At 37.7% G+C, this 27,440-nt stretch overlaps 2 protein-coding genes across 3 annotated transcripts in view; one reads left to right on the top strand and one right to left on the bottom strand.

Annotated features, from left to right (window-relative positions):
• cers1 (ceramide synthase 1) overlaps nt 1–10,855 on the top strand; it is a 31,977-nt gene extending 21,122 nt beyond the window's left edge. Inside the window, exons 5-8 of the mRNA XM_083559358.1 lie at nt 1,580–1,741; nt 3,337–3,484; nt 6,577–6,716; nt 7,427–10,855. Coding sequence (XP_083415484.1) covers nt 1,580–1,741; nt 3,337–3,484; nt 6,577–6,716; nt 7,427–7,466 — 490 coding nt within the window. The 3' untranslated portion in view covers nt 7,467–10,855. The remainder of the gene's footprint in view (nt 1–1,579; nt 1,742–3,336; nt 3,485–6,576; nt 6,717–7,426) is intronic.
• On the bottom strand, nt 9,274–19,729 carry ncln (nicalin). 2 transcript variants are annotated; one of them, XM_083559228.1, is made up of 15 exons: nt 19,278–19,729; nt 18,089–18,279; nt 17,858–18,002; nt 17,469–17,563; nt 17,201–17,281; nt 16,310–16,413; nt 16,117–16,205; nt 15,820–15,959; nt 15,531–15,709; nt 15,369–15,456; nt 14,491–14,529; nt 13,263–13,423; nt 13,101–13,154; nt 11,458–11,536; nt 9,274–11,037 (listed from the first exon to the last, which is right to left on the bottom strand). In XM_083559228.1, exons 1-15 carry the CDS (start codon nt 19,450–19,452, stop codon nt 10,975–10,977), a joined length of 1,683 nt encoding a protein of 560 aa, XP_083415354.1. In that variant the 5' UTR covers nt 19,453–19,729; the 3' UTR covers nt 9,274–10,974. The 2 variants fall into 2 exon arrangements, with proteins under 2 accessions (XP_083415354.1, XP_083415353.1); XM_083559227.1 differs by having other exon boundaries at nt 13,263–13,426; nt 19,278–19,725.
• Between the last annotated feature and the right edge of the window lie 7,711 nt (nt 19,730–27,440).

The following is a 27,440-nucleotide window of genomic DNA, read 5'->3' on the forward strand; positions in this document are numbered from 1 at the left end:
CCCATGACTCCTCTGGATCATCCAAATGGTCATTGGCAAACTTAAGACGTGCCTGGACATGTGCTGGTTTAAGCAGGGGAACCTTCCGTGCCATGCATGATTTCAAACCATGACGTCTTAGTGTATTACCAACAGTAACCTTGGAAACGGTGGTCCCAGCTCTTTTCAGGTTATTGACCAGCTCCTCCTGTGTAGTTCTGGGCTGATTTCTCACCTTCCTTAGGATCATTGAGACCCCACGAGGTGAGATCTTGCATGGAGCCCCAGTCCGAGGGAGATTGACAGTCATGTTTAGCTTCTTCCATTTTCTAATGATTGCTCCAACAGTGGACCTTTTTTCACCAAGCTGCTTGGCAATTTCCCCGTAGCCCTTTCCAGCCTTGTGGAGGTGTACAATTTTTATTCAATAATTTCTAAGTGGGAGAACTTGCAAAATAGCAGTTGTTCAAATACTTATTTTCCTCACTGTAAATATAATTTTATTACATTAAAAAAAACTGTACTTTTTAATTTGTTTATAAATTTATTTTATCCTACAGCTTTTTATTTTATTCTAGATTCTGATTAGCTTGTGCATATAAGAATTTTCTATTACAGTTGCTGTAAAATGCAAATTTTAATAGTAACCTTTTAGACACAGGGATTATCAAGTGGATGCTTCACAGAAACTAATAAAAAAATGTATAATTAATCATTAATATAATAGCATTTTCTGTAAGTAAAAAGAAAGGAGTCCCGAGTGCCAACACTTCTAGTTTTTCTGATATCTTCATTACGGGACAGTTAGACTTAATGGTTTCTTAGTAACATTGGAGCTGCATTTGATTGTTTAATAACTAGTTCTAAATAAAAATATGAACAAATTCTTGTTTTACAAATATTCCACATCATTTGCTGTAACTGTAAATAGAAACGGGTGGTATCAACACTAATGGTTTCAAGACAAATGGTGTTAACTGGTGCATTTCTGACCACATGCGTTACCACATCTGAAATTTCATCAAGTAAGAACAAAGATCAAACGTACCATTCTGCATGAAACTGGGCGAGTCTGCCACAGAGATGTTTGACATACGCCGATGCTACAACGAGTCGTTTGAGGTATTTTGAACCTCACTGGAAGACCTTCAACGAGCTCAATCCTTGAAACTGTCATAACCATTTGGCAACTTGTTCTCCGAAAAACATCATCAATCCACACGATCTCACTTTCCGAGGATGAAGATCCAGCTCAAAGGTTGCCGTTTTATCACCATTGCAGAGAACAAGACTTTCAGGACACATTCCAGACGTGACTATTTTGAAGGTTTTGTACTTTCTTGTAAACTGCTCGTCTCGAAACTTTTTTATACCACCTTGTAAGTACTGTTCTTTAATAAACAGCAATTGGCAAGAAAACGTTTTGGTATAAGAGGAAACTGTGTTTCCAAACAGTAACACCACCTTGATACACCATTTTCTAGAGTCTTTTTATTTTGTGTTGTAAAATATTTTGGTTCCGTTGTCTCACTTTATATTGCTGTATTCCAGCTTTTAAGTTAACGTACAATATTGTTTTTGTATCTTCCTCTTCTTAAAGGTATCACAATATCGGGCTCGTCGTGCTCTTCCTCCATGACCTCGATGACGTTCTGCTGGAGTTCACGAAACTCAACGTCTACTTCAAGATCCGCGGAGGAAAAATCTACATGATAAACGACCACCTGTCCAGCGTTGGCTTTTTGGCCTTTGGCATTACATGGTGAGGCCTGCGCATTAAACAACCACTTCTGATCTTCTTGAAAAAGTATTTATGTATCATGGGATCTAAAATCAGCACATCTGCTTACAGCTTTCCAAAACACCACAGCAGGGGTGTGATGAGGTTAAGGCTGTCCAAACTACAGCTATTTGCAGTTCGTGACTGCTTTAGACATGGGCCACTAGTTATTAAATAAAACTGGTTAATTATTTACTTTAATCACATACATGGTGGAAAGGAGAACCGCTAATGTGATCTGTGTAACATGTGAACACATTTAAATCAATAAGAAAGACACAGCAACACTTTCACAAAGATAAAAGCTGATGCACCAAAATGGTTGTGTTTTTAACATGAACGAAATGTGTTGTGATGTAATGGTTCAAAAATACTGATGTGGTTCCTAAAGATAGAACACTTGTTCTGATGTGGTGGTGTGGTGAAGCGGAAAGTTTTTCAATTACAGTATCATTTACGATACCTCAAAAGAACAAAATGTAATTTCCTCCTATTTATAGTTACATTAAATGTTAGTGTTTGCAATACAAGTTTGTTCCCGTTCTCACTGATGTTATTGCAGCTATGGAAGAGAAGTTCTCTCACAGCAATTTGTTTCTCTTTCTCTGTTAATAAGATTAATAAAAACACAGTCATGTTGCAGAGAAAGCATGAAGTGTCAACTGTCATGAAGATGCAGTTATAGATGTTTTCTTTGACTGACACTAGAGAGAAAGAAATGACAAAAAATGTCACTATATCAACAAGCAAATGAATACCTGTGATTTGCAGTGGCCTCACTGTCAGAGAAAACAAATCAGTACTTTCTGACCAGTCAGAACTCAAGAATGTTGTGCTGTAAATATGTGTAAATTACTTGACTCTGGATTATTGACTGATTGTAATTTCACACTATGGACAAATGAACACTTTGTCCAAATTTTGTCAAAATGAAGTCGGTTCTGAAACGTAACCACCACGATAAACGGAGGATTACTATATAATAAAAACATACACAATTCAGTTTATGGTACAATAGCATTCAATACCTAATACAGCTATTCAAGCTTTAAGCAATAGAGCCATATGCTGTAATATCAGTTACTTCTAATGAGAGACATGAAGTTTACCAAAAGTATTTTTTTATATTTGGCTGCAGCTGAATTACTGACTGTCGGCAAATTATGTAAGTGAAAATCAGTTTGCTTGTTCAAGGTCATCCGACTGGAAATCTGCTCAGAGGGATTACCAAAGAAAGAAAAGAGTTATCATATATGTGCCTGAGGGCCCATAATCTGGGCATCTGGACTTTAAACATAAAAAGTCCAAAGAACCAAAGCAATGCTTAACAACAGCAGAAATAATTGTAAACAAACCTGTGTATACAATTATTGTTGCTGTTGTTAAGCATTGCTTTGGTTCTTTGGACTTTTTATGTTTAAAGTCCAGATGCCCAGATTATGGGCCCTCAGGCACATATATGATAACTCTGTTCTTTGGAATTTTCCCTCCTTTAGTTTGCGCTCGTTTTTGTTTTTTGTCTTCTCTCTGCTGATTTGCTGATTATTTACATAACCCTGTTTGTGTCTCCTCTACAGGTTCATCTTCCGTCTGTACTGGTTCCCCCTAAAAGTGTTGTATGCCTCCTACATCACCAGCCTGAAGTCTGTCCCGAACATCCCTTTCTACTTTTTCTTCAACACTCTGCTGTTTGCACTGCTGCTCATGAACATCTATTGGTTCCTGGTAAGCCATCTATAGAACTTTAAATTTGTGTAAAAAAAAAAAAAAGACACTGGTCATCTGAGAACACTGGGCCATTAATGCAAAACACAAACACACATTTTACAATGCAAAATGATGAAAGACAAACTTTCTGGAACACACACAGAAAACACACTAAAGCTTCTTATATTGAAACTCTTCCTCAAAACAATCAATCTAAAATGGTGAGAAAAAAGAATTAGCATTATATGCTAGGCAATAGGATTTTCACCAACCTAAGATAGAAAAGGGTGTCAGGGAATCTCAGGGACAGATTTTTACTCCTATCTCTTTTTTCTCCCATTCGTCTATAACTAACTATGGAGGCATTGATAATGGATTGCAACAGATTATCGAATAATGGCAGATTATTATTAATAATATTCAAGTTTTTTCTTTTTATTGATCAAAACATTTATTGGGGGTGATGCATTATCCAAGAAATAAACAAGAGTGTGTGTATATAATTTCTTATCTGCAGGAATATAAAAAATAACTTTTTGTAAGTAACAAATCTTTGTTTCGGGTTGAGTGAAAGACCCCAATCATATGACCCCATCACTGAAAAGGTCCCTACAGTTTGTATACCAATTTCCCATGACTGAATGAAAGTTCTATCCAACCTTGAAGTTAAATGAGTGGTTCTGAATCACTAAGTTACCTTTTATCTGCTTCCATCAGTGGCGGGCCATGCATTTGGTGGGCCTTCAGTGGGGACTTACCCGACTTAATCCACCCCTTAATACCACCACCATTCGCAATAATAGAAACCATCAATACAATACAAAAACGCAATATAACAACGCGCGGCATTACAAAGAGAGAGGCATTTCACATATGGAGGGTGAATAGCATTTTACTAGAGCAAGAAACCCAGTTAAGACTCCAAACCTCTACACTACAACTTCAACTGTGCACCTACATAATCTGAAACAGTTCAGAATCAATATTTGTCTAATAACATGACAAAAACATAAAAATGTAAATAAAATACAACCTACTCACAGAGATGCAGACTCATAATTTGCAACACTCCTCAGAGGCTGTAAGTCAGTGGTACCGCTCGTATTTACTGGTCTGGGAGTGGAGAACAAACCCTTTCCCGGGCTGAGACAAGCTAGCTAGCTTCGGGGTTGGCCGACCTCCTCACGATGTCTCGCTTTTCTTGAAAATGTATTTTTAGGTACGTCTGAGACCAAATAAATTTTTCTTTTTCTGTAGGCATAAAAAAGTCTAACTCTGATGTATTATTGTGTGCAGTGCTACACACGTGTTTTGACAATCGAACTTGACTGTAACAGTTTTCCCTCTGACCAACCAATCAGAGGACGGAAAAATGCAGACGCTATTCAAGGCCAGCAGAACTGACTTTGCAGGCCCTGGGCAGATTAGATTGACATGGCAGCACATAGATGCTGAAATCTAAAGATTGGACAAAAAATCTAACATACACGAACTGGAAGCAGTGCAAGAGAAACGCTATGAAATAAAGAGAATAAACTGTTTATACATTTATACAATGTCATGAAACAAATATTTGAATTTATGCTGTAAATGTAGGTCAGTGCTTCTGATAGTGTTTATACCAGCAGAGAAAGCTTTACTGGCCCTGACCGCCCACCACTGACATCCAGATATGAAGTGCATCCCTTATTATAATATTGCTATTGAAAGTACATTTCTATTTATGGCATTTGAGGATTAAGAATTAAGGACCCTGATTAGGTGATGCTGGGATTTGAACTCACAACCTTGTGATTCATTCCAAAAAAGAACACTTTAAAGATTAGCAGTCTTCTTTTTATAGACATGGACATTTCTAAACACTTTAAACATGACAGTACAAAACTAGATAGCGTGCAGTACAATCTTTCACAAACACTTTTATCAGCACTGAGTGTGATAAAGACTTTTTCTCACATTGCCTCACAGCTTCTTTATCTTGTCCTCTTTCATTTGTTGAGTAAAATGGCATTATATTGTGTCGTAGTTTGAACTGTAGGCTCAATGTATTATTATTCAGCATGTAGTCTCTGTCATGATAAATAATACTAATTTTAACTAATGAATTCATTGTTCTTCAGTTGGATGTCTGTAGATAGAGCAGGCCTACATGCAACAGTTTCCGTCCATGAGAAATAGTGACTACAAACTCGGTTATTTTGCAAGTGTAATCTACACTGTAGTTCATCCACACTGCATGGTGTGGGTGTGGGACTGGATTGGTCTTACAAAAGCAGTCTCGATGAGCGAAAGGAACAGAGGGGAATTAAAAGGAAGGTTTATAAGTATAAATTCATGACCTTATATCATTAAATGTAAAATCAAAAAAATAGTCTAAAAGATTAACAAAACTTGGAGAGCTACATATCCAGGATTTTTATTTATTTATTTATTTATTTTATTTTATTTTTTTTATAACACATCACCCGGATGAGGATGGGTTCTCTTTTAAATCTGATCTTAGTTTTTTTTTTTTAGCTGTACCTTCTCAGGGAGTTTATCTTACTACTGGCTCACTCAATAGGGATAAACATAACGATAAACTATTTAAAAAATAATATTTACAATCTATTTCTTACTGTAAAGCTGCTTTGGGACAATGTCCATTTTTGAAAGTGCGAAACCAAATTAATTTCATTTATACTTTAAAATAGAAGAAAAATATAAAAGGCGAAAATGTGTATTTTAGATTTTTTTTTTTTCTTCCTGTTCATTTATTTTAAAGTCACATGACACTAACATCCTTAGGTTTGAATTTGTGTAAAGCAAGTGGTTTAAACTGCTGAGAAAGGTGATAGTATTCAAGGTTAAAAAAAACCACTCCCAGTCACAGAGTGCTTGTATTTAGAGCCAATTTACTGACCTGAATGAGTGAATATCATTAAAAACTTAATAAAAGATGAATCTTAAATTGCAGAGTCGTTTATTCCTGATGCTGGATGCACACAGGATTCAATTAGTCACTTGACTCAACACTCACTGTGTTCTTTAATGAATTGTTTCTGTTCTGAGGAGAGAGATGAGAGAGATCACGTACCAAACTGAACCCCACTTGCGTGTGTGCTTTGTAGTTCATCGTACAGATGGTGATGAAGGTTCTGACCGGGCAGATGACTGGGATTAACGACGTACGTGAGTATGAGGAAAACGAGGTTCAGGAATCAGTCGAGGATGAGAAGCTTGAGTCAGGAAATGGACGTTCTGCAGAAGGGTGAGTGAAACAAACAGTGATTTTCTCAGTCATCTTGTTTCAGAAGATGTGTAGAGGTCAGGGCCAGGGTGTCGGGGTTTAGGTGTATGTTTTATTCTGTTCTCAGAATGCCAGACTTTGGATTAGTGCATAATGACCTAAATAATATGTTCATTTTGCTGGAATAGTGCACAAATGGACTAAAGGGAGTGTCTTTTTCACTAACTTGTAAAGTAGAGCATTTACATGTTTGTTTTTTTTTGTTTTTTTTTTTTGGGGGGGGGGGTATTTTCAAGGCCACACCTCCCTCAGTGGAACGGTCAGACACAGAAACCATAGCTACCTACTTCACTGGGGCTGCCAGGCTCTTAGGCCATGCCTCTAACTGGAACTGATGCACACAGAGGTCTGACAATTGCAGGAGTCTAATAGTTTCCAAAGTCTGATCAAGATTCCTAAAACGTTCCCGGGGCCTGATCGGCAGACATTATTAGACTCTCACACCCAGAGTTCAACCAGGGTCTCATAAAGTCTAATGGAATCAGACTGTGTTTGACATTGTGGAATATACAGATAGGATCACATTGCTGGTTTGCATGAAGCTGGTGTGAGGCCTGGCCTTATCTCTCACTTTCAAAGAAATGATACACCAAGGACATTAACCTCATCCACAACACACACACACACACACTCTCTTTCTCTCTTTTTTTAAACTTTGTTTCTCCCTGTAGGAACCACATGCAGAATGGTGTCAGCAAAAAGCACCAATAACAGTGTCAATACTGTCACCTACTGGCCTTCTAGAGCAACTGCAAAGAACAAAAGACGTTTGGCGATGGCACTCCGTCCTTTATACAGGAACAAACATTGGTGATCGTTTTAGACTGTAATTTTTCTTCTGTCCTTATTTTAATTTAACTGTGAATATACTTTTAGGAGATTTGCTTTTAATTGTTGCAGAAACGGGTAGACGTGAAGGTTAAAAATATTACGTTGTGTGCATGGAGGCTGTTAAAACTTGTACAATATGCTGTTTAAGCCGAGATATTCAACCTTTGATTATTCGTTTAGCTCTGGTATTCTGGATTTCCTCTTTCTCGAGGTTGCTAACATGTTGAACTTAATGGACTCCACCAAGTAGTTTAACATACCACTTTTTGATTTGCAACAAGGAGCTTTTTGACTGTTTGTGACCCAGATTCATGCTTTATTTACATCAGCTGGCTTTCTAGCAATTTCCATAATTTCCCCAGGAACTGAATTATGTAGGCTTGAAATAGAGTTCTTATATTTTACAATGCCTTGCAATGAAGTATATGTAATACCTCATTTGCTTTCATTAAAAGCATGTTTATATGCTGTAAAACAGAAGCAGTCTAGAGAGGCAATGAATATTTAAGATACATCATAAAAACCATATGGGATTTAGTTTCTTTTTTCTTTACATATTAAACCTTAATAAGAAACGTGTTCGAGGTCAGAAGAGCCCAGATCTGTTCTCCTGCCTGTCATTTTATTTGCACATGCATGTTGACGAGCACAGTAAATTGGTTATAAAGAGCCATGTGAGCATTATGTGAGTTGAGAGAGAGACCCTGGAACATTGTAAGGTTAATGAACAGATTATTATTTGTCTGCTGAGCTTCATATAAATGTAAACGATTTTTGTCTGCAAAATTCCACGTCTTCGTTATGTTCCAGCTTTAAACAGGTGCACACTGTCTACCTCAAGTGTGCAGACTGACTGCTTTTCTTTCACCACTGGCTTAGAATTAAAAAGATTTTCCTTAAAGATAAGATCGCAAGACCATTATTACAATCCCAAGACCTCCTAAAACCTCCGCATGGTTCAAAAAGTAATGTATTTCTGCACAGGTTCACTATTTTCCAGTGTTTAAGGGTGTTAAATGTGCCAAAAGGGGAACCTGATATACTCCAAGGTTATCAGATCACTTTGCACCACATCGCTGTTGAATCCTGGATCCTGACTGGTCATATGGTGTTGCGTCTTTTTCTATAACAGCAGCTCTGACACCAGTGCAGGTTTATATTAATGTGCTCAGACTGTGAGTACTAATTCTTAGTAGTAGTTCCAGCTCATTTACAGGGTCTTGCATGGCAGATGATCTATTAGAATTATGTTTGGGAGAAAAAAGTCTCCACAGCAATGGTATAGGTGTTTAGTAGAAGAATAAATAACTCGTGATATGCTGCTATAGGAAAACAATCTTTTCTAAAACTTTGGGGTGGCAATAGTAACTCCGGTTAACATGCTGTTTGTTAATCATGTTGTATACCCTGATCAGTGTTAGTTTCTTTTATTCTATGGGTTTTTTTTTTTTTTTTTTTTTCCCTGTGTAAATGTCACACTGTACCAAATAACAAAACTGCACTGTTTTTAATTGTAAAAATACCGAATGGAGAAAAGAGGGCTTTGTTTTAATTTCTTGAAGCTGTAAAAATCTTTTTCTTGGACCACATATTTTGAGAAATAAACTTGAAATTTTTCAGTCTAATGTTGGCAGATTTTTTCCCCCTTACTTTACCTTTTGAATAGAACCACCTTATCACACAAACGTTTCAACAAAACACTTTATTCCTCGAACCTGTCTTCAATCTTTATTTTCATTTAGCTGTAAGAGTCAAAAGTTTTTACACACAGCTGACCTCAGCGAAACAAAGGAAAGTCTGTAAAATCAGTGCAAGGTGAAGCTTCATCCGCTTCCATAAATAACAGCAGAAAAACCTGAAGTAGGGGAGAAAAAAAAATATAATAAAAATCTCTCACACTCGCTGAAAGATGTGAAAGCGACTCCGGCTCTTGTATGGAGCAGATTGAAGTAAAGAAAGGACGAGGTATATTGTGTTTGTTTCGGTCAGCAGACTGTTATGACTATCCAAAGTGGAAAGATGAAAGATGAAATTATTGATTGGGTTCTTTAATATCACAATGTTATATTTTAGAGGACGAATAGGTGAATTTGCTGAGTGACTGGTTTTCCCAAGTTAACAAGGGTGGAGTCTGGGTTAAATCCAATCTGCCATTTGCAAAAGCTTAGTCACATGATGTGTACAAAATTTGACCCCAGCTAACCATGACATCCTCACTGAAGTCAGCTCAGCTGTTTGTAAAAATGTATTTCTGCTACACTGATCGATAGAGAGCATGAATCTTGTCTACTCATGGCTGCTATTGTCCCTGGTAGCAGCAGGTTAATGGTACCGTTGGTACGGTTGATTTCTGACTAAAAAATAAAGAGTAAAATGCTTGTATGTATTAGTGTTTTATATACGACTGTCTACAAATGAAAGAATAAACCTAAAACGTTTAAATGACTCATGGCTATTATATTTTTGTATTTTAATAACGTCAAAGTTTGAAGTACCTCATATTTAATAAAATATGTAGCAGCAGAGCGAGGCGCAGGAGCTGCAAACTGGAACAAAAGGTAGAAACAAAAATGACACAAAAATGTTTCACAGTGGTGGTGAAAAGAAAAACACCCTCCCACACTTCAGTCCTAATGGTATATGCCAAATCGCTTTTCTAGTTTGCATAAAATGTTCCGCCCACTTTACATCGTTAACATTTTGCTTTATTTTAGGCGAGAATTAGCCACTCATATTAGCAAAGGGCGATTGTCGTTTCCTAAGGTTTATCACATTGCTGCCAATGTGAGTTCGGGGTTAGTGGAACTTCGGACGAAGCAGTAAAACGAAAGAAAAAATGTATCACATGGCCAAGTTTGCTTTTATACCTGATCAAATTGAACCCCGGGTGTCCCTTGATAAATAAAGGTGTGTCCGGTCACGCAGCAAAATCAAGATGAATACGTCTATCAATCTGAATCAAAAATGTTAAAATTCTGGACTGAAATGAAGCGTCACATCTGAACAGTTTCCAAACCGACTAGATTTCTCCAACTAGCTAACACTAAGCTGGGTTTTGGCCCATTTTGACTTTAGCTGCCCAAGAAGACGACTCACTGTTACTTGGCAGAGATATCACTAGCTTCAGACCGAGGAAAAGGGGTGTGAGGCAGTGTTAGACAGGAAGGAAGACTGTAAAAAAAGCTGTCCCTGGACTGAGAAGGACGAGCAAGCAATCACGCACACACAACAAACATGACGAGGAAAATGTAATTCCATTTTCCTGGGGGGGGGGGGGGGAAGAGAAGGAAAAGAAAAGAAAAAACAAAACAAACAAACACACTCTTGGCTCCATGGTGGGACTGCAGGAGTCCCTCATATTGCAGGGATGAAGAGAGCTTTAGCGGTGTTAATGCTGCTTGACTCGTGGTGCCGTGACCCGGCGAAGAATGCTGTACAAAATTCCAAAATGCTGCCGGCACAAAACACAAGATGATTAATACTGCACTCTCGCTTTTAATCTCTCATTAGCATCAAGTTACATTTTCACCAAGACAATGGGTTGCACATAATGTGCTGCAAGAAAAATGCAGTTAATGACTAAACCACAAAGCAAAGTAAATCATTATATATTCATCCATAGTTTTATTCTCTGGCAATCTGCTCAGACCCACATAAAATGTCCAATACATGCACCACGCTGAAAAACGAAGCTCTCTGAGCAAAGTCAACCAAACCGCACTTTCCAAAATATATAACATTTAAATTATAATTGTGGTAAATTTCTGTGGTATTAAATAAATAAAAACACTACTTTTTTTATATGAAAATATTAACTTTGCCTCACATGAAATCATCCAGTCACCGATTTGTATAAATGTTTGAGCCTCACCTGTACAGCCAAATACACTACGCCGAGATATGCAGCAATGCACAGCGCCAGAATCAGGTCGAAGATGGCTGGTTTTACTCTGAAAGTTTTTTAAAAAAAGAAAAGGGTGTTACAACCGATAGTAAATAGCATGTTTATTTCTCCAGAAGACATATTTTGAAGGCAGAATCGCATTTGAAATGGTGTGGGCATGGTTTTAAGGAGTGCATTTACCATCATGTCTCGTAACCAACACTTGTATCTCTATATGGGGACAACAATAACTTTAAAAAGGACAGTAAGGCAAATAAGGTACCAACAAAGTGACAAACAAGCAATCCGATGCTTTTCGATGTACCTGTGTGGCATATTTGAAATCTAGACAGATTGCATGGTGCTTTAATGAGACAAATCCAAACAACTGTACCGAATAAGCAATTCAATTATGGGTATGGAATGAGGTCTTCTCAATTCTCCAGTCACAACTATTGTAATTACACTGCATAGTCAAAAAAATAAGTCACCACCTGGATTTAGCAAAGCAAATAAGGAAGAGCTTCCACTGGATAAATAATGCAGTGATTAATATGTTTCTGCTGGCAACAAGTTATTTAACTTCAACTAGTGCAATGAGTCGCTTCTCATTTCCTAAACAAGTCGGAAGATATTTCCTTTAGTTGTGGAAAAAGAAGTTACTCTGTCTCAGAAGGTTCAAAATAAAAAAATAAAAACCAAGAATAAACCTACTCAAATTAACTAACTAAACTAAGTTTGAAATGTTGGGGTTTTTTTGCACCACAGACAAGTTTACTATAAGAAATATTTGTGCATATCTAAACACAATAACATGCATATTATTAGAGTTGCAAAATTCCAGGTATTTTCAAAAGTTTCCATAGGAATTACCATAAATATACTGGGAATTTTCAAAATTGCAGGTTGGCCTGTAAAAGGGAATTTAAATGCCATTAAATAAATTCTTGCAGGATCATTTCAACCCTGCACATTAATCAATCACATGCACACAGCACACTTACTGCTGGATTACTCCATAACATAACACACATAATGTCTTTAATCCTGCAGACAAAATACCGTATTTTCCAGACTATAAACCGCTACTTTTTTCCCCACTCTTTGAACCCCGCGGCTTAAACAACGAAGCAGCTAATATATGGATTTTTCCTGGGTTTTTCCCGGTTTCACAAACTTCAAGCCAAAACACCAAACCCAATAACATTAGACCAATAAAATTGTGAAACGGGTTCCAAAGAAACTCTTTATATTAAAGCAGATGCTCTCCCACTGAATCGGGCCGCACCACATCATAAATATGGATGAGGTTCCTCTGACGTTTGACCTGCCGCTCACTCGGACTGTCTACAGGAAATGCGAATCATTCGTCACGCTGAAAACAACCGGGCATGAAAAAAAACGCACTTTTATATATTTCTAGAATTATAAAACTTACGGACCAAAAGAGATCAAGTACAAGTACCACGCTGTACTGTGCTCTATGTGCAGTTATTTTACAAAAAACATGTCCCAGTAATGTTTAGCACCAGAAGAAATGTAAACACACAGGTGACGAGAGAAGCTATATTAATGTACTGACACTGAAAATCATGATGTGTTCTACTGTGTTTCTGGTGTTGGATATTCACCTGTACGCGTTCATCGTCTGTTTCAGCTGATCATAGAAGACGAACTCAGGATCCCTGGGAGAAAATGAGAAAATAAAATGTAGAAGGTTGTGTGTGTGAACCAATGGGAGTTCTACAACGACACGCATGCAATCATGTCAAGCTGCTGGTGTTAAACGGTACCTCTTGTCGGCTTTGACGAAATGTCGCCTGACGTCTTTGAGGTAGCGGCCGAGGTAATATTCCAGGGTGCTGACCACGCTGCTGTCTTTGTCCACCAGCTGGGCGGCTCGAGGCTGAGCGCTCAACCAGTTGACCAGCGAGAGCAGTTGATCCTCCTGCACCTGCTGATTACAGCATGCATGATGCGATGTGGTGAACCAAACTGCATGGTTTTCAGCTGAATCACCAGCAAACGATCCTTGTGTCTATTGCGTTACTGAAAATACATAGCAGCTGCGGGGAAATTCAAACTAGCGATCTGAATTGCCATTGGCTGAACAAACCTCAGCATTTAAATCTGACATAGAAAGAAGAAGAAAAAAACCCACACAACCACAAAAAGACCAGGTTTAAGATCGTGCGGTTCTTACAGACTCTGCTTTTAGAGAGTTTAACTTTTACATGAACCATCACCCTGAAAATGTGATTAAATCTGGAAAAAACAAATGCTAGCACTTTTTGTTTTTAATCTTCATGCTTTTAAAAAAAAAGAAAAAATTCATGCATAAATTATTAAATCACAAAGTAAGATTTTTTTTTTATTTTCACTTTTAAGCTCGTAAAAAAATTTATCATGGTTTTCTGAGAATAAAAGGAAATGACACTTATTTTGAAGGTACATCTTGTCACATCTCCTCGACCCTCTGCCATTTTGAATGTATGATACAATATCTCAAAATAATAAAGATATCCAAAGACAAAGCCTTCGAGAGTTTGGGACATTGTGTTTTAGTACATGATACTGCAACTTAAATGGTCCAAAATGGCTTCCAATTATTGCTATATATGGACACCATACGTGAAAGGGTTAAATAGTGGTTACCACTAATAAGCCCATGTTGACCTTCTAACTGATCTTATATCTCATTTAGCGACAGCAACCGAGCAGTTGAGGGTCAAATGCCTTGTTCAAGGCCCCAGCAGTGGCAGCATAGTGATGCTAGGATTATGTCAAGTAAAAGATATGTATGCCCTTAAAAATACACAATAAATATACATCATCGTTACTGTTTTATTTGATCCCAACAAGTATTATTGTTACTATTCAGTACATATAAAACAAATCCATCAGTAGGCCAATAAGTTTTTCTTGATTTTAAGGTTTTGCATTGAAAAAGCAATTTCAAATTGCAAAACAGACTCTCAATGTTGGACATGACAAGAGACGGGCCACGAGTCATTTACTTACCATCTGCTCTGTGAAGATCTCCAGATCTCCATTTGTGCCCTGCGGGATTCATAAGATGCTGTTATACCAGTGTACTTTTTACTTTTTCTTCCTCTATATAATCTGTTAAATAAATACACCAACATAATTTACTACATTAATGTAAATTACACGACAGCAATGTTGATTTTTGTTTAGTTCTTTTTACATGTATGGCATTACACCCTCATCCAGAGAGACTTACACAGAGCAGGCATAACATTATGACCAGTGAGTGAATAACACGGATTATCTCTTTATCATGGCACCTGTTATTGGGTGGGATATATTAGGCAGCAAGTGAACATTTGAGTGAGTTTGACAAGTGCTCTTGTGGGCTGTTCCCAATCTGCAGTGGTCAGTATCTATTAAAAGTGGTCCAAGGAAGGAACAGTGGTGAACCGGCGACAGGGTCATGGACGGTCGAGTTTTACTGATGCACGTGGGGATGAAGGCTGGCCCGTGTGGTCCGATCCAACAGACGAGCGCCTGTAGCTCAAAATACTGAAAAAGTTAATGCTGTAAATGCTCAATGGGTCGGAACTGTTTTAGCAGCAAATGGGTGACCAACACAATATTAGACAGGTGGTGATGATGTTATGCCTGATCTGTGCACATTTATCTCATTCATACAAATGAGCAGCTATGGGGTTAAGAGCCTTGCTCAGGGGCCCAGAATTGGTAGGGTTGGTCCCATGCCTTAACCACTAAGTTAGATGTTATTTAGAATCTGTGTATCCAGTATACTGAATGTCAGCTTCTATAAAGGATATTTATTATCATTTTAGCATTTCTAATAAAAGGAAACTTGCCTGCTTTCATTTATGAATTTGAGTCAAGAAATCTTTCAACAAGCTCACCTTCTCAGTCAAGTTGTAAACGACTCGTGCCAGAGCCTCTGCGATCAGTTTGGTGTTCCTGCTAAGCTTTTTCAGGTCCACATGAGTCCTAAACACAAACACCCTGCATTAGTTGGTTACACAGGGACACAGACGAAGCAACAGGATGTCAGTGAGACTGACCGCATGTCCATGATGGAGTTACGCATGGAGCTGCGGTGGGTCTCCAGGTGCGAGAGCGTGAAGGCGGGAAGGCGGCGGATCCCAAATCGCTCGTGTTCCCACGCCAAGGTGTCGTCGGCCAGGTTGATCTTCTTATGCACCATGGAAAACTTCAGCTCCAGGTACTGCTCAGATACAATCTAATGGGAAAATAAAGCAAAATAATGCCGATTAGTTCAATGATTCAATGTTTTGGTTTGAAATGTAAAATCAAGTCAAGGTTTGTTTTTTTTTTTTCCTTTTATGTTACCGTTTGCAACTCTCGGAGGAGAGCGTGCTGAGGAGTGCCCTCTTTGGGAGGTTTAGACACGTGCAGGTAAAGATTGTCCCCGTTCCCCAGTGTGTCCAAACACAAGACAAATGCTACGTTATCCTGCAGGAGACTGGATTCTAACAGAGATATTAAAAAAGGAACAGTCAATAACATTAAATATAACTACTAATAGATTCAAATATTATGTAATTTTGGCCAAACTACTGTGGTATAACAAGAATTACACTCCATCACTGACTATCTTCCCCAAAGCTGTAGTATATATGTACTCGCCTGTGTGGTCCAAATTATCTTCTAGCCACCTTTTAGTTCCCTGATAGTTAAACTTGCCTCCTCCAGACAGGAAAAACAGCAGATTATACCTATAAAAACAAGAAAACCTGCTTACACATGGGAATCTAAAGCAATATTTTGGCTTGTATTTGATTTTCTATTGGTACGACAATGATGGAGTGGATTTTTCTACCCAGCATGAGTCCGTTTGTGGGAGTAAAGTCTGGAAAAGAGTCGAGCCAGCTCCAGGAGAACAGCCACGCCACTGCCGTTGGAGTCGGCACCATACGACAACCACTAACACCACACAGAGAGAAAATGCTTAGTAAAATAAGCAGTGTGAATATTACATACAGTAAGTGATCTTAAAGAAAACTCCACCCTGGGACACATGTTTAGACTGAAGTATCTGCAGTGTTTTCAGGTTCATAGGGAATAAAAACTTTCTTTCGGCTTCTCCCATTAGGGGTCGCCACAGCGGATCATCCGCATGTTTGATTTGGCACATGTTTTTATGCTGGATGCCCTTCCTAACGCAACCCTCCCCATTTATCCGGGCTTGGGACCGGCACTAAGAGTGGCTGGGGTTGGTTGCCTGACCGGGGATCAAACCCGGGCCGCAGCGGGGAGAGCGCCGTATCCTAACCACAAGACCACCAGGGACCCTCAGGTTCATAGGGAATATTTCAGATAAAAAAGATTTGACTTGCAGAATGCAATGCGGTTATACAAATGTACCGTAGGTGCAGAGTGTTCATTTGTTTTTATAAATGAGTCCCGAACACTACTGGTTAATCATATTAGTTACAATTACTGATATGCACCTTGCTGTCAGCAGGGTGAATTTGGCCTTTATTTAATTAATCAAATGCCATCACTTAAACATATCAATACAATCAAAACGTTTTTAAATAGAAAGCTGACTGAGAATCAGCATCTTGGTATTGGCCAATTTCAATTTCACAGTTAAAATACATTGATAACCGTTTTAGTCAAACTTTCATTCAAGTATTACATTTAAAAAAAATAAATAATCGATAATGTTCCTAAGAGCATATTATGATACCAGACCAGAGGTCCTCACCGGAGCCACTCCAAAAGAGTCATAGTGGGCTACAAGGACGATGGTGGGCAGATCTTCTCCTCCCGCTCCTGCTAATTTACCCTAAAAGCCATGAACAGCAACAAGGAAAGCATTTTAATGAAAGCATATGATCTTATTTGGTGTACACAAAACCAAGCCAGGTTGTTCCCATATTAAATCCTTAAAACAATATTAGTGACCGAATTACACCAACAAAATTTAAGATCAACCTTTCTGGTCCCACATACAGCTGAATACGAAAGCTTACCTCGAGGCTGGTGATGGCCCAATCACTCACAGCTTTACTCTGCGCTCCGCTTGTCACCATTTGAAACCCGTTTGCGGTGGCGGAGTGTAGCAGCACTGGAGAAATGAACAGAAATAAATGGTTTAAATTGACAGAAGAAACACAGACCAAACTGAGCTTAATGAGTTTGTTAAAATCCTGAAAATATGCAGAAGACGAAGAAAAGAAATAAACGAATGACTCAAAGGTGGAACATGAAAAAGAGAAAGACAAAAAAAGAGAAGGAGGAATAATAAAAAGAAAGAGAAAGAAAAAAAGGAAGAAAATTGCTGCTGTTATACAAAATTATATCGTGAATTTCTGAATCTAAAATTCAACAGCGCTGCAAGCTGGATGACGTGACGACGTGCCTTCAGCCGCAGAGGTGGAACCCTGTGAAGCAGAGGAGACCTGCGTCTGGGTGTAAATAGACAGCAGTTCATCATCCTCCAGAGCAAAGTAAACAGGAACGATGGTCTCTGTGGCCATCAGCTCTGGCTCCAGCTCCATGAACTGCTATAAAAAAAACACACGCACATTATAAGTGTTTGTGCTAAACGTAACCCGTGTCTTAGCACAGAAGACATGGAGTCGATTCTTACTTGCATGATGTCCTGCGGCATCGTGGACATGTTCTTGGGGAGAATAATGACGACGGCCCCCGCGGACTGCCGGAGAGCCTTCTGGTATTTCTCATAGGAGAAATCAGCCAGTCGCATCATCACACAGCGACGGCTTAGCACCTCCGCCTCTACTGTACGGGCTTCTGTGTTTAAAATCGCATTCCTTGATCCTGCAAACACAGGGCAGTCACTTCAGGGAGAAAATATCAACAAATGATAGCAACATCATCATTACAAACAGTTGAGTAAAAAATATTAGCACCCCACCCTTTTCAATAAGCACAAACAAAGCATTTTAAGTACTGCGCCACATCCTACAAACTGAAATCAGGATAAAGTTATTTCTAGAGGATCTTTGAACAACTTTAAACTGTTTTACACTTCAGACCACAGACTTTCTACATGTAAAATCCTGAGGCTGTCGCAACTATTGCATGATTCAGATGCATGCACTGATTGGAGTCTTTATAAGTGATCCATTCGGTTAACATTCTGTCAACGACAGATACCAGAATCTGATAAACTCACAATGCCATTCATCTTTCCCAAATACTCCAAAGAACATTTGTCAACTTTATTATTATTATTATTATTATTATTATTATTAATCAAATATTCTCAATAGTCTCAAAAATCCGTTTTATTTTTCTCTTGATTTCAACCGTGTTCGTAAAAAAAAAAAAAAAAAAAAAACACAAATGACGTACTTATGGAAAGGAAAAAAAAAAGAAGTTATGAATCCACATTAATGACTTCAATATGTAATGTAATGTTGGGTGCCAATACTTATGCATCTAAACATACTTGTACCTTTTTATATAAAAGTGTATGTATTATTACATTAAAGGGACAACTTTTAATTAATTGATTTATCGTTTGCAAGCCGAACGTGACTTTATGTTTGAATTTTTATAAAAGTATTACTACAATGCTAGTCAGCTCCTTGAGCTAGCTAGCATAACTAGCATTTCAAAGCAGTGTATTTGCAGGTGGGTGAACCCTCACACACACAAACACACACTCACCCGCACATAAACACACACTCACCCGCACATAAACACACACACATGCACGTATATGTGATGATCAGGCTCATCATGACATTAGCATTGATAATCAAATTAAATTAAAATCAACGCGTAACGCTGTGCTAAGAGGAGGTGTGTACCGTAGTTCTGTCCCTGTAGGTCATATTGCTGCATGCGGTACACCGTGAACTCATGCGCCGCTTCAGCCGGGAGAGGAGACACCAGGATCAACACCGCGGGCAGGAACACGAAGATCGTCAGCGGAAAGGACGATTTCAGCATATTCTCGAACACCTCGCTCGCCTCCTCGAACATGATGAAAAGTAATTCCTGCAATGTGCTTTAACAGGAACCAAGAACAATGAATGAAAGTCCGAACCAAGTGACAGCTCTCGGCTCCAGTGTGCCACGGGGCTGCCTGAAGGACCCAGGATTTTTATTCCGGCGATTTTTCCGGATACCTACTGTACAATGGGCGCAATCACGTGATCCATTTCCAAGTCTGTAAACGAAGACTTTTCAATAAATTCTTTCCTAACGCAGGATCAGAGCCTGGGCAGTAGAGGGAATCGAACACATCCCCCTCTGTCTAAGACAAACAGAAACCTGTCCTGTAAAACTCGGTTACATCTTTATTTCTGGCTGTTACAAAGCCCCAACAATTGAGACTCCTTACAGAAAAGCAACACTTACATGTTTTTTTTAAATGCGTTTATGTAAAGCATCTGTCATGTAATGAGCTGCTAGAGAGTCTCTTAATTGTGCAGTGGTTCCTAATTTAACAGTTTTCAAGGCATTAAACTTTGGATCAGAAGGTTACAGGTTCAAATCCCACCACCACCACCATGCTGCCATTGCTGGGCCCTTGATCTTAAACAAGACCCTTAACCCTCCACAGCTCAGTTGTAAGTTGCTCCGGATAAGGCCATATGACACATCTTCTTTTCTTCCTATTCTTTCGCCTTCCCCCATTAGGGATCGCCACAGAGGCCTCAACTTAATTCCTCTGTAGTTACTGCAGATCACACATCTCCCTTGTTCTTAAAGATCGGTACCAGCACACTCCTTCTTCATTCCTCAAGCATCCTCTCACTTTCCAGAATCTTGTTGAACAACCTGGTTAAAAACTCTACTGCCATCTCTCCTAAACATCTCCATGCTTCTACCGGTATGTCATCTGGTCCAACCGACTTTCCACTCTTCATCCTCTTAATCGCTGCTCTCACTTTCTCTTTACTAATCCTATCCACTTCCTGCTTCACCATCTCCACATCATCCAACCTTCTCTCTTTTTCATTTTCCTCATTCATCAGCTGCTCAAAATACTCCCTCATCTTCTCAACACACTCTCCTCACTAGTCAACACATTTCCATCTTCATCCTTTATTGCTATAACTTGCAGTACATCCTTCCCAGCTTGGTCTCTCTGCCTGGCCAATCGGTACAAATCCTTTTCTTAATCCTTAGTGTCCAACTTCTCATGCAGCTCCTCATATGCCTTTTCCTTGGCTTTCACCACATCCCTCTTTACCTGCTTCCGCATCTCCTTGTACTCCTGCCTTTTCTCATCACTCTGTCGCTCCCAATTCTGTTTTGCCAACCTCTTTCTCCTTATGCTCTCCTGCACTTCTTCATTTCACCACCACATCTCTTTGTCTTCCTTTCAATTTTCAAATGTCCCACCAAGTAGCTTTCTAGCTGGCTCCCTTATTACTTCTGAAGTAGTTGCCCAAACATCCAGCACCTCTTCACCACGAGCCCCTGTCTGACCTCTTCCCTGAACCTCACACTACGGTCTTCATCCTTAAGTTTCTACCATCTTATTCTTCTTTTAGTCCTCACTCTCCTAATCTTTTTCTTCACCTCCAAAACCATCCTATAGACCACCATCTGATACAGTCTCCAATCTCCTTCAAGTTGCATCTCCCACATAGAACATAGTCCACCTTTGTGCACCTTCCTCCACTCTTATACGTCACCCCGTGATCCTCCTTCTTTTTAAAATAAAATTCTGATTCGTGATCCACATACTTGATTTGGCACATGTTTTACGCTGGATGCCCTTCCTAACGCAACCCTCTTCATTTTCCGGCTTTGGACCGGCATTAAGAGTGCACTGGCTTGTGCAGCCCTAATGGCTGGGTTCGCCAAATGTCATTAATGTAAATGTTATTATAAATCTGTGATTTCCTAGTATTAGAAACTGCCGTAACTACTGTACCAATCATGTCATTTGAATATCTGCTGATAAGGAGAATCAGCCCTCACTTCATCATCCTGACCTAACTAGAGCAATGGAGCGATTTTTTTAGTCATTCAGTTTGTTCTGCTCACTGACTTCCTCATCTCTAAGATCGTCTCCTATAGCTTGGATTGCATTCTGGAAATTTGAGCCGTGTTCGCATCGCCATATCCACAGTTTCTGTTTGAACATAACTTATTAATGTCATTAAATGTCCCTGGGAAATAGTAAGCGAAAAAACAGAAACTCTTTTGTTTATTGTAAAACTTAATAGCAAAATGTCTGCTATGTTTGAGTTCACATGAAATTTCTCTCATATCAAAAACTATTGTTACAACCTCTAACTTCTCACAGGAATAATGAAAATACAGTATTACAGTATTTTTTATATAAACATTTAATCTGTTTAAGAATTTCTTTCAAATGGAACCAGAATCAACCAAAAAGAAGTAAAAAAGGAATCCAACTGGATGTTAAAATACTGCTGAACACGTTTGGTTGTTTTACCTGTTTTCACCACCAGAGGGAAATAAATCATTAGAAATAGCTTATTGTGGCTCTTTTTTTTTATTATTTTTTTTATGTCACTAATGAGACGTCAGTGAGATGAGAAATACTAATAAACAGTGGATAAGCGTATTAGTATGACATAAGGTATGACATAACTCCAGTTGTTATACGTTCTAATATAACTCCTACACTCTGAGATACAATATCACATTAGTAAAAAATGCCCATAGCATTATTTTCTTGTCTTAGGGAGTCATTAAATGGACTGATAAATGGATGAATAGATGGAAAGAAGTCGATCAAGTGTATGAGTTTATGATCAAGTATGTATACATTAACAAAGCATTTTGTAACATATATCATTGTGTATGAAGTGGGTGTGGTCACGTGTACTGCTAATGGAATAAAGTTCCATCACATATTTTGTAAAAACTATGCGACTGCGAATTCTCTGTAAGGAAGTCATTACAATTATTGTGTAAGATTCTGTGTAAGAAGGTGGGGTGAAGAAGCAGAATTCGTGTTACCACCCTGATGTGTGTGTGTTTTTTCTGATACCACAGCAGTTCGCCTACGGTTTCATTTAGTTTGTATCATAGATATGCGTAACTTTGAGGAATCCATGCGAAACAAGTTTATTCGTGTTTGTTTGCAATTATTTAATAGCAGCTGCAAACAATCTTTCCCTTAATTCCTTAAGGCAAAAAAAGCAAAGCTTTTGAGGTTACTGAGTTCCCTATGTCCTGAATATATCGGAAAACCGACATACCGACTTCCTGGTTTTGCCTCTGATGGTCACAAAGCACTGACACTGGAGACTCCTTCCATAAATGTTAAATAAACAAATTTTTTCACCAAATCGAACATTACACATATTATTTAAAATCCATTTATGTAAAGCATCTGCGTTACAAGTCCATATGAATGAGCTGTTACAATAGAAGCAATAGATACACATCCTGACCAGTCACATTTCATTCAGATCTCAGCTCTATGGTATAAACTATAGCTATTATAGTTTATGGTATATGGATAATTTGATATTGCTAAATTGTTAGCTATAGGTTTTGTGATGCAAAATTAACAGTCTTTTTACCCTTGTATTTCCTTAATACTTTAGTTAACTTCTGTATGCTTCTTGGTTTACTTCCTGGTTTCTCCAGCCATTCCCTGTTTGTTGCTCGCACTGGAAACCTGTATTCCCTAATTTTTTTTATCTCATTGACATCACTTTATTGTGTGTATACACTTGTATACCACTTTACTTGTGAAGTGTATGACACTTCAGCGTTCTCCTGTGTTTCATGCGGCATGAGTTTTTGTTTGGAAAAGGCTTCAACCAAGATGACCTTGCACTGAACATGATCTTTATTATGCATTATGACCTCTGCATTGATTTCATTGTGCCATACGTCTCCAGTATTTATCCCTTTGTTTGACCATTTTACAGACTATCATGAGATCATTTAAACAATATCCAAGTATGATTTAACTAACTGTTTTAAAAATTCTAGACACTCCTCCATATACGCACCAGAGTCACGCTCCATTTCTTGTCTCCATTGTTGTTTCAAATGACATCAAGCCTGGGCCAGTTGACAAAGGCGTTTGCGTAGAGTGTGTCCTGCTTCCTGACTACTCTTTCACATCTATTTCCTCTGAGCACAGAACAACACACTGTCCATTAGTGCAGGAGATCAGTTTCATCACATCAGGTTTAGAAATCTCCAGAATGTCAGCGTAAGAGTGCTCGCTGACGGCCTCCTGACTTCCCAGTCTTGCAGAGATGAATAGCATTGATAGAACATTACCTAATTGAGTTTTTTTTTTAGCTACTACTTTGGAGCAAGTGTTTCAAAATCAAAAACAGAATGTCAAAAATGCCTTAAGTACAAGTGAAGCAGAAATACAGCAGGATTGCATAGCATATAGTAAGTTTGTAGGTCAATTACACACGATATAGAAGATTCTTTTGGACGCCTGACTATAATATTTGTATTTGCTTTTTTTTTAAATATATCAATTCCACATTTAATGCCCGTTTTCTGTGCTAATAACTTCCACTCTTCTGGGAAGATGTTCCACTAGATGATGAAGTTTGTTTGTGGAGATTTGAGCTTATTCAGCCACAAGGGTGTTAATAAAGTCTGGTATTTATGTAGGAAGGTCTGGGGTGCCAACAGCATTTCATATAATATATATTGAAAAAAATAAATAAAAATAATTATCTGAAATATTTTCAGTCCTCTTACACAACAGCAATTTGCCAGTGAATTTTTTTATTAATCGAAGACTGACGTCGTACTTTTAATTCATTTAAAGTTACATTAAATGTTGTGGAAAGTCCCTGAAATAAGTTAGTTCCTGTTTTTATTTATTTTACGGCAGCTATAAACAGTCACTCAGTATCCTCTGTTTTTTTCACTCTCGTCTGAAGTTAATAAGATGCAGCTTGTCACGTTACAGTAAAACCGCAAGGCATAAAGTCTGCTTTTCTGAAGATTACAAAAAAGCTTCAGCTATGACTGAACTGAAGTTTTGATGCTACAGACTCCATCCACAAATATTCAATACATGTTTCCTTATAAAAAACTGTGCTGTATAGAAAGAGTTTTAAGATGTTTATGTGGGTCGTCCACCTGAGCTGTTACTACAGAATCTCATTAATTATATGAGGTTGTTGATTATGAAATAAACCTGTGACTTGAAAATTAAGAATTTAGTCAAGTGCAGAGTAGTTATTTCTCTGTTGTATCATAAACCTGTTAAAAGAAAATTTCTCAAAAATTTTATTTAGAAACAATAAAACATAAAATCAATAACTATGAAAAACATGACTTAAATAGCTTGTATAAGTAGCAGATGTCTATCAAATATATACATGTTACAAACTGTTCATGTGTGTTGTTATTTATAGTTTTTTTTCACAAGTTTTGAGACTTTATGTAAGTAATGTTAGATATTCTTATATCTTCATATATTAATTTTTTTAATCTTTTTTTTATTATTTTTTTTTAAATATATATTTTAGATTTAATTTGCACCTACAAACAACTATCATCCTCTTACTGATTATAGAACTGATATAGGACAGCTATTCAAATATGTGCAATATTTATTTTATTCATTTATTTAATTTAACTATTCATTTTTTTTACATATAGGTAATATTACAAATTTATTTTTATATTATTCATTAATTAATTTATTATAATAATATTAGCTCCTCATTTTAGTTTTTTTGTAGGGTATTTGTGTGTGTGTGTGTGTGTGTGTGTGTGTGTGTAAGATGTGTTTGGTGGATTGGCTGTCCACCAAAAATGTTCTCCAGCAGTAGCCCTGTGTTTCCCATATAGGTTCTGGTTTTAACACGGCTCTGGACTGTAAGAGCGTTTACAGAAAGCAAATGAATGATTCATCTGCTTCTGGGCAAACAGCTGCTGTTTACGTATCACATGTTCAGAAACAGAGCTCATCATTTATCCATAAACAATATCCTTGGGGATATTTTCTATTATTGGAATTGTTAAAAAATTTATCTACAGTATACAGACAAGTGCTTTGAGATGGATGTGGGTTGGTTCACAATGTCAATCTCAGTTACTGTACCAATAATTTTAGGTAACTGATATTTTATTTTGAACAAATGGTTGTAATTGATAATTCAATGCATTATGGAGTACATACAATACAATACGGTACGACACAATACAATACATATGTTAAGTTTTTTGTGAGCAAACTAATAATCTAATACATAATTTTTTAATAACCTAATACATCTAATAAAACATTTTACTTTCAATATTGTGTATATTTTAACCTTTTTTATATTGTTTGTTCACAACAAATGGGTGTAAATTATATCCATGATAACTTGCTAAAGTTACATGAATTAATGCTTTTACTTCTATTTGTTGGATTTTCAAGGTGTTGATTGCTTTCCTAGAAAATCAGCTCGGCAAATCAACTTCAAATCACATTCATCACCTCGTGGTTGACTGTTATTTATTTTTTTCTTAGGTGCTTAAAATAATCACAAAGCAACCAGTTAAACGTTACAGTCTCAAAGTCACAATATTAGCGACATAAATGAGTCAATATGAACCTGTACAAATAAACATACACACCACTGTTTACACTGATGACATCCACATTTAAATATTTGTATTCATTTCCAGGATAATTTGTGTACTTCCAGTCTTTGTGTGTCGAAGGAATGCCAGAACATCGGCACCAACGAAAACCCAAACTTGTTCTCACGCACAGAGAGCACAGGGTGAGCGATTGAGTCAGACGATGATAAACACAAACAAATTGCAGCCGGTTCAGAAATATGCAGCGTGGGTCTGGCAGACAGCGGGCTCGGTGAAAAGGCAAAGGAGTGAAAGTAATTATACTCCCACAGCGAAGTGTGTGACTGACTGGTGAAAAGAAAGAGCCTATTCACACCAGCAGGCCAAGAGTAGGAAGTATGCTCTGGGTGACTGACTTTTTAACATGAGTCTCGTTTAAGGACTGCTTAAGGTCAGCATTAAACTCTTGCTTATTACACTCTCTGCATGCAGAACTAAGTATTGATATTTAAAAACCAGCACAATTTTGTCAAATTAGAGTTCTCAAGTAGTATAATGAGGTTGAGTCATTACACAAAGCACACTCTTGTGTTCTTGTTTGAAACTGGGCTAGTGGTTGATGCTAAGTGTCATAGCAGCGTAATTTTACTCATCCAAAATTTTTTTTGTCATTTCTGAAGTAAAAGTAGTACGACATGGTTTTCCAGTTAGAGTCCCTGTGTTTTTGACTTCACAGAAAAATGCTAAACAGCAAGACTTTAGCTATCATTTGCTCGTTTTTGCTATTGCCAGCACCCACGTTGTCATAACTTTAATTACTTGAATGGTGAGTGCATTGTCGAAAGACATTCTACTGAACTCAACACAAGTCTGTTTTACAATAATATTAAAATCATTATACGTGTAGTGTTGCATTAGACATTAGGAAACGGCGACTAAAACTGTTCATTCACAGGAACCTATACAGCAGATGATGCTGTGTAAAAAAATAGTAGTTTCTGATATCGGTTTTCTGTTCATTTATTTTAATGGATTTCTTTTTGAAAAAAAAAAGAGGCTGACAATATAATATAAAATGTATACTTTTATTATACTTATAGTATAAACTACTATATACCCATATTAATTCTTATTCTTAAGGTTATAAATTGTTTAGTGTACACATTACCTATTGTACATATATTGCACACACATTAGTACTATGTCAGGATAACCTTTTTTGCATCAAGCTTTGATCATTGATAATAGTCTAATAGAAGTGTGACTGAATGAGAGCACTGTGATTTTCTAAAAAAAAACATGCAGTGCGAGTGAATGCTCCTTAATGAAAAACAAGTCTCTAATTTCTGCCATTGTCTGGTTTTGCTCTGCCGTGTTGTTAAATCTCAAGTGAACAGTGAAGATAATCGACTGCAGCCTTTCATGCTCTGGAGATCCACCGGAGACTTGGAAAGAGTTTACATCACGTCATAGTG

The sequence above is a fragment of the Silurus aristotelis genome (assembly GCF_946808225.1).
Source record: "Silurus aristotelis genome assembly, chromosome: 13".
Lineage (NCBI taxonomy): Eukaryota > Metazoa > Chordata > Actinopteri > Siluriformes > Siluridae > Silurus > Silurus aristotelis.

What these genes read in the sequence shown, in the direction of transcription:
- ncln (XM_083559227.1), bottom strand. Translation starts at nt 19,452, where the DNA reads ATGTTCGAGGAGGCGAGCGAGGTGTTCGAGAATATGCTGAAATCGTCC. An exon ending in TCCTCCGAGAGTTGCAAACG is followed by an intron (nt 15,710 to 15,819) that starts GTAACATAAAAG and finishes TTTTCCCATTAG; the next exon opens with ATTGTATCTGAGCAGTACCT. An exon ending in CAGACGATGAACGCGTACAG is followed by an intron (nt 11,537 to 13,100) that starts GTGAATATCCAA and finishes AAAAACTTTCAG; the next exon opens with AGTAAAACCAGCCATCTTCG.